General features: G+C 37.6%; 1 protein-coding gene across 1 annotated transcript; it reads right to left on the bottom strand.

The window, feature by feature from the left end:
- Nucleotides 1-2,692: 2,692 nt before the first annotated feature.
- LOC130095227 (endonuclease G, mitochondrial-like) lies at nucleotides 2,693-3,541 on the bottom strand. The gene has a single exon (XM_056261917.1). The coding sequence runs from the start codon at nucleotides 3,539-3,541 to the stop codon at nucleotides 2,693-2,695; it is 849 nt and encodes a 282-aa protein (XP_056117892.1).
- Nucleotides 3,542-7,935: the final 4,394 nt, after the last annotated feature.

A 7,935-nucleotide genomic window follows, 5' to 3' on the forward strand; every position in this document is an offset into this window, starting at 1 on the left:
CTTCCTCCAGACTCTGGCACCTTGATTTCCGAATTACATGCAAAACTGAGCAACAGTCCAGTGCTGCTTCTCTGTAGCCCAGGTCAGGCGCTTCTGCCGCTGTTTCTGGTTCAAAAGTGGCTTGACCTGGGGAATGCGGCACCTGTAGCCCATTTCCTGCACACGCCTGTGCACGGTGGCTCTGGATGTTTCTACTCCAGACTCAGTCCACTGCTTCCGCAGGTCCCCCAAGGTCTGGAATCGGTCCTTCTCCACAATCTTCCTCAGGGTCCGGTCACCTCTTCTCGTTGTGCAGCGTTTTTTGCCACACTTTTTCCTTCCCACAGACTTCCCACTGAGGTGCCTTGATACAGCACTCTGGGAACAGCCTATTTGTTCAGAAATTTCTTTCTGTCTTACCCTCTTGCTTGAGGGTGTCAATGATGGCCTTCTGGACAGCAGTCAGGTCGGCAGTCTTACCCATGATTGCGGTTTTGAGTAATGAAACAGGCTGGGAGTTTTTAAAAGCCTCAGGAATCTTTTGCAGGTGTTTAGAGTTAATTAGTTGATTCAGATGATTAGGTTAATAGCTCGTTTAGAGACCCTTTTCATGATATGCTAATTTTTTGAGACAGGAATTTTGGGTTTTCATGAGCTATATGCCAAAATCATCAGTATTAAAACAATAAAAGACCTGAAATATTTCAGTTGGTGTGCAATGAATCTAAAATATATGAAAGTTTATTTTTTATCATTACATTATGGAAAATAATGAACTTTATCACAATATGCTAATTTTTTGAGAAGAACCTGTATATGACATTCGTCTTTCAGACGAATACAATCAGAGTTATATTAAAAAGTGTCCTGGCTCTTCCAAGCTTTAATGGCAGTGAATGGCTGTTTCTGTTTTGAAGTGCATACACTGTTAGCCCTTACCAGGTTATTTTTTACAGTAAGGGTTAACAGTGTACACAGGCTTGTGCAAAATTCTGAATTTCAGAATTGGCCTCCATTCAATTCATGAATTGGAATTTGAATTGACTCTGCTCCACAGGAAGTTGATTTTGAATTTGAATTGGAATGGCAGGAAGTGGAATTAAATTCATGGCAATTCAAAGAAATTCCACACAGTCACACAACAGAAAGAATGCGTTGAATCTCACAAATATTCAGTGTTTGGAAATGTAATTGCTTACTGTTATAAGTTTCCCATTATAAATGTGGTTTGGATTACTTTATTTGGATTACTTTATCAATGCAAAGCAATTTCCTTTTAATTTGAGTAACTAATTGAATTACACATTTTACCTAATACAACTAAATACAATTACATTAATTTTGTAATTTAATAACATAATTTCGTTACACATAACTATTTACTCCTCAACCCTGCATTATTTTTGTTCTAAAATATAGATAATGATCAAATTCTTGAAATAAATTACCCCCTCAATGTTGTTTAATTAATTTTGTTCCAATGTTATTTTCATTTCAAAGTAATATGACACAAAGTCGTTGTAAATGCAGTTATCATTTTTTCCAATGCAAAACTCACTGAGCAACACTGTTGCATCTAATTCTCAATAGCTCCTCAAATTTCTGCCAATCACAGACAGGGGCGGGTGTTGTGAGGTTTTGAGCTCGTTCACGGCTGGACGCGAAGTCGGAGCAACACCCACCCCTGTCGGTGATTGGTTGAAACACTGTTTATTTTGGTTTTGAGTGGTGGTGTACCCACTGTTTCTGTGTGCAGATCTCAGAGCCTAGGCTGCCTACAGAGATGCGGTTTTTGGACGGCATGCTTATGGGGCGGGCAGCTAGCGGATCGTTAGGAAAAATTAGATGAATGTAATCATTTATGTTTCGGCCTTTTTTGGGCCTGAAATCACTGATGCAACCATTAAATGACAGACAGACTTCAGGAAATGTCCTTTAACCTCCTAAGACCCGAGGTTTGTGTCCACGTATGTGGACAACCAGGTCTGAGGAGGCTACATGCTCTTTATTACAGCTGGGAGTTCCCGAGCAGTTCTCAGAGAATCTCAACCAAAGAAGAAATACAAGAGGCTTTTATAGGATAAAGCCAGACACATCAAAATATAATCATCATGACTAATCATATAATTTTGACTAATCATGTCATGCTACCAAAATGATTGGTTACATTGTTTAAAATATCCTGTATCCTCAAAAAAAGGATTCTTTTCTCAATACAGTCAAAGAACAGAACGTTTGGTCCATTTTCAAAGTTCCACTGACCAAGGTTACATTGAGTCAAAAGTTTGTTAGATGGTTAGTTCATATCAAAAGTTCGTCCGATGGCTACATCCTAAATAAAAGGAAGTAAGATTTATTCTGTTTTATTGTTAGATCTACAATGGGAAGTTAGTTAGACAGAAAAATGGGAAGTATGATAGAAATCTATCACATGATAGAAATATAAAATCAGAACTTTATGGTTAGTTAACATAATCTTATCTATTATCATTTCTACGACAATTGCTTCAAACCAGCTTTACAGAGATAATAGGAAATTAACGGAACATAGATAGTTTTGGCTGTAAAAGTTTTTGTCCACCTACAGTAAGTTTTTTTTTATTTAATTTCCGTTGTAAAAATCATTAGTTAATAATAGGGGCCGCTTACACGACGCTGTTTTCAACTACAACTAGAAAAAATATGCAAACATGGGGGTTATTTGCTTAACAAGTCAGATGTCAGCACGATCAATGTTATTGGTACGTGGGGTGCTTATTTTGACTTTTGACTCAGCCACACATCCATTCCCCTCCCATGTCACAGTCCTTTCACTGTCAATCTCTCCCTGATTGGAACCGTTTTCTCTGAAGATCAATCCAGAGATGCTCTCAATATATTCAATTTCCACTATGTACTTTTCTAAATCATTTTCAGCTAATTCCTCATTGGGCACCTTATAGCATTTCAGCTCTACTGTATCATCCTTGTTCTCCAGAATTACCACCTTAAAGAAGTGAGTTGGCACTGCTTTATCTGTTATCATCCTATAACACACCTCATTTGAATCATCATTTCTTGGCAGGTAAAGTGGTCCAGTGTACACATGGACATTACGGATCTCACTTTTGCGTTCTAATATTTTTTCTCGACAATCTTCTTCCAGCTTACTCCAGATGGGTCCGTTTAAGCTCTCATGCTGTGGTGTCATGTTGCTGATCGAAAAAGTGTCCTCAAAGGCTTCCTGACACCACCTGTGATTGGCTGCCGCAGCAAGATGACCTCTGTCATAACCACCTATAAACTCCTTTCCGCTCTCTTTTGCTCGATAGAATGGATGAACTGAGTTATCCACTTCAAAGAATGGACGTTGCTTCTTTTTATATTCCTTGGATAATGTACTCGTGTTCAATATCTCATACACCCATGCAGCATTCCTGGTTCGGTTGTCGTATAACAAAGCATAAGATTTCTTTTGTATTATTTCAGCAAGATTAGGAGCTCTGTCTATTAATTTATAGATAGGTTTGCCATTTTTAACCGTTTCTGGGTTGTTGATGCATGTTGATGCATCTCCATTCATGACTGAAAGTGGGATCCGTATGTAGACGGTTTGAGGATTAGATTCGTTTGAACCTTCTTTGCAGCTTCCACCTTCTTGTGTTTGAAGACTCTTAGGAACTTCCTCCTTATCTCTTTTACTAGAATTTGAAAGTTGACTTTCTGATTCTTTGTTGGCTCTGTGATTTGTGCCTTTGCCTTTATTTCCACTGGAATCTGCTCGTGAATTAGCAATGGAATTTACTTCAGTAGGTAAAGGAGCTACGTCTGTGCTAGACTTTGTAGGCCGACTTTCTGATTCAACACCGGATTCTGCATTTTGCTTACACCCATCACAAACATATATTTTTATCACTTGCATTATTATCACACGAGACCAGTGTCGTCTTTTGCTTGATTTTATATCCATTCTTTGTGTTTTTCCCCAAGCTCGTTTGATATCATCAGCTGACCAGCAACAATGCTGTTTTTCAATGTCATATTCCTCTTGAATCTCTTTCTTAGCTTCATGTAAGCACTCAAACCCGGTAAAAAAACCCAACAAATTCTTAACTATGTGATTTAAAGTGACATCCGGTGGGTTTTTCCCCCCTTTCTCAAGAGTGGTTTTGCCATTTCCATCAGATGCAGGAGGATGCGATGGAAACCTCTTAAGATCAATACAACTCATCTTGATGCAACAGAGAGACTTAAGAGCAAAGTTAAGGAACAAATCAGCCTTGGCTCAAACTTGTATGCTATTGTTACTTATTCAGGGTCTTCAACAAGGATCTTCTCATCAGGTCTGGCTAAAATAATGTGTTAAAAAAAGGTGTCAAAATTCTCCTTAATTCAAAGACTTCAGTAGAGATGGACAGATATACTCACGTCAACAGGTTTGTGATCTGATAAACAGAAACTTCTGCTGCTCCGATTTTACATCAGTTCTGCACACAACATAGATTTTATAAAGTACTTTTATTATGTAGTAAAACAATTTGAAGACTTTTTTTTATAATTAAGAACACTGTTAGTAAAAAAAAAAAAAAAGGTATCAGACTCCTATAATATGCCCAACATTATTAGCATTTTTAAAAACTAAGGGATACATAATTGTAGAAATGAAATAACCTCCCGCTGAAACATCCACAGTAGAGTGACTTTACAACAGTGTGTAGACACACCTTCTCAGGGTGAAATGTAACGGTAGGGGGGAGTGTGGGAGAGGTTTTAGACCTAAATATCTTGTTGAGAGGCTTATAAAGAATTTTTGTGCCACATTTATTTTGAAATCGCAATGAAAATGAAAAATCGTCTTTTTTCCCCCCATGTTTTTTGTGTGTTTGTTAAGGCTGATTTATACTTCTGCGTCGGACCTACGCCGGAGCCTCTGCGATATACACTATGTGTTGGTATTCATTTATACTTCTGCGTCGTTGTCCGCGTTGACGCGCAATTATACATGCAGAGGGAGCATGTGAAATCCAAGGGAAGGGTTCTAGCCGACCAATCACAGCGCTTGCGTCCGCGTAGAATTGCCGCGTTGTTGCATTTTTGGAGAGGTGCACGTCAGGGTACGCGGAAGGGTACGCACGCTACACACAGCCTATGATGTAGCTACGGCGTGAGTTTGACGCAGAAGTATAAATTGGGCTTTAGAGGTTAAATTCAAACCAAATACTGCAATTCTGCCCATACTACTTCTGAATAGTAGGGCTGGGTAAAAATATCGGTTCATCAATGCATTGCAATTATTTGTTTTTCAATTCAATATCGATTCATCAAATCCTATGAATCGATTCAGCCCATTGGCCAGTGGCGGCGCTGTGGGCAACACTCTAGTGAGAGCGTTCAACGTTGTACAAGCAAGGGTGTAATCCATCAGCCGGAAGTTGAAGCCTCGCGGGAGCCGCCATTGTAGTAGAACTTCACCTGCTGTTAGCATTCCATTGACTCCCATTCATTTTGGCGTCACTTTGACAGCGAATAACTTTACATCTGAGGCGTCCAAAGACATAATTTGTCCATTATTTATTTCTAAAAAAACACGACAATGTATAAAAGGCTCCATTACTTTGTATCTTACGTTATGGCCCAGTAGAAGCCGTTTTTGTTAAAAACAGGCTAACGATTGCGTCATAACCACGCGACTTTATGTCACACAATAGAGGCATTACTGTATGGAGGAGAAGCTCGCAGGCAATCTTTTACTGTCTATGAGGCAATCGGGGGGACATAGAGGCATAAAGTCAAGGAAGAAGCCCATAGATACACTGTCAGAAATGGGGGTACAGTAGGAGTCCAGGGTCAAAAAGGTACATATATGTCCCCGAGCATTAAAAGGTACATATATATATATATATATATATATATATATATATAGTTTCTTTTAAAGGTTAAGGTACAATATCAAAAGACAGCCTCTGCTAAGTAAACATTTTTTTGTAAAAAAAAAATCGTTTAACCCCTTAACTGTCACCGTCCCGCTACCGGGACGCCTAACTTTACTTCACTATATTTCCATTAAATCCTAATCTAATTATGACAAATTATATATCGTTGGAAAGGTCTAAGACTTCTAAATAGATATTCTACCCCTGTTTTGTGTTACAAATTATGTAGGAAGAGTAATTGATGAATTTATGACAAGAGTGCACCTCAAAAAATCTGCATCATAACAGGAGGTCTGACCTTTGTCACAAAAAGTCGATGCACCCATATTTAATCATTGAAACTTATGTTTTTATGCTAAAAGTTCACAATAAAACATATAATCTAGTATTTTTCAATAAAAAATTGTAATATAATATTATCCTCTAAAAAATATAATATATATATTATCCTCTAAAATATAATATTATATTTTTTATCGCCTTTTTTATTATATCACATATTTTAGTAGTTATCATAAATTAGGTATCATTTGAAAGCTTATGAACTCAGAATTCCTCCTGTGAAAACCGTTTTATAATTGAACGTTGCGTTGCCATAGAAACGGTACTCTAAATTATTTTATCAGGCTCCTCCCCTTTTGGGCATCATCATATTTCATAATTTATGATCAAAACCTTTTCTAATCTTGACAAAACACATTGTCAGAAAGGTCTGTGTCTCAAGGTTCCATATTTTGTGACAGAATTGATATTTGGACAGAAATTTATTAATTTGTTAAGGCAGAATGTTTACAACTAAATTCAATGGAATTCAATGGCACCCGGTGGCTATTTTTGGTACTACGCCTAAACAAAATCTCATGGGAACTTCAATTTTTGTGATATCAACTTCAAATTTGGAACATAACTTGGTTAGATTTATGGCTTTGATTTTATAGTAATTTTATAGTAAAAAATATTTTGTAAAATATATATTTTATATAAAATAAAAAATATATAGTACAGTATATTTGATTTACTGTATTTTTAAACTTACATAACTTTTTCATACTTTCATTTTTTGAAGTGTTTTCACTTCAGCAATAATCTGCTGAGTGTTTTCTTTAAAACAAGACCAAACTTGGGTATATATTCCAAAGCATTCTTGAATTACAACCATTTAAGTTTGAATAGTGCATTTTAACCCCCATTCTCAAAAGGGGGGGTGACAGCTAAGGGGTTAAAAAAAAAAAAAAGGTTTTAAGGATACCTTCATCATTTAAGGTAGATTTGAACTTATCACTATATTTAAGTAGCCTTGAAATAAAGGAAATAAAAGTTTTCTAAGTCAATTTACTGATATTAAATCATTATAACACAGCAAAAACTCCAGTGTTAAATTAACTCTCCTGGGAGTTTATTTGGCTCTGCACTCAAGAGTGTTAAAGTGTTAAAATATGAATGTTAAATTAACAATTCAATAACGTCTCGAACGGCTACATAAGAAAACTGGCCTTACAATCCACTCCATGCTTTACACCGAACACACTCAGACGTATAGGGATGCCCTCGATGCTGCCCGCTCAAACTATTATTCATCACTCATAACCTCCTCTATGTCCAGGCCTAAAACCCTGTTCAGGACCTTGGACAAACTCATTAAACCCCCTGTCACTGCCTGTCCTAAGACCCCTGAGCAGTGCCAGGCCTTCTTACACTTCTTTGATGACAAAATTAGCCAAATCTACCAATGCTTCAACCCAAATGCTATCTCTCACTCTTCTCCTCCTTCCTCTCTGGGCCCTCAGCTTTCCCATTTCACTCCTATAGACTCCCTCACTGTCACTGACATTATAAATAAGTCTAACTCCACATCGTGTCAGCTTGACCCTGCCCCCACCCCTCTACTTAAAACTTGCATCACATCCTTATCTGAACCCATTGCATTTATTGTAAACACCTGCCTCAACTCTTGTGTTGTGCCTGCTGCCCTTAAGACTGCTGCAGTCACACCCATTCTCAAAAAAACGGACTGCGACCCCACATCACTATGTAACTACCGCCC

This window comes from Rhinichthys klamathensis, unplaced genomic scaffold (assembly GCF_029890125.1).
Source record: "Rhinichthys klamathensis goyatoka isolate OS25496 unplaced genomic scaffold, OSU_Roscu_1.1 h1tg000189l_1, whole genome shotgun sequence".
NCBI classification, from domain to species: Eukaryota; Metazoa; Chordata; class Actinopteri; order Cypriniformes; family Leuciscidae; genus Rhinichthys; species Rhinichthys klamathensis.

Excerpts from the sequence above, each read along its gene's own strand:
- LOC130095227 (XM_056261917.1), bottom strand. The coding sequence starts at position 3,541 with ATGAATGGAGATGCATCAACATGCATCAACAACCCAGAAACGGTTAAA.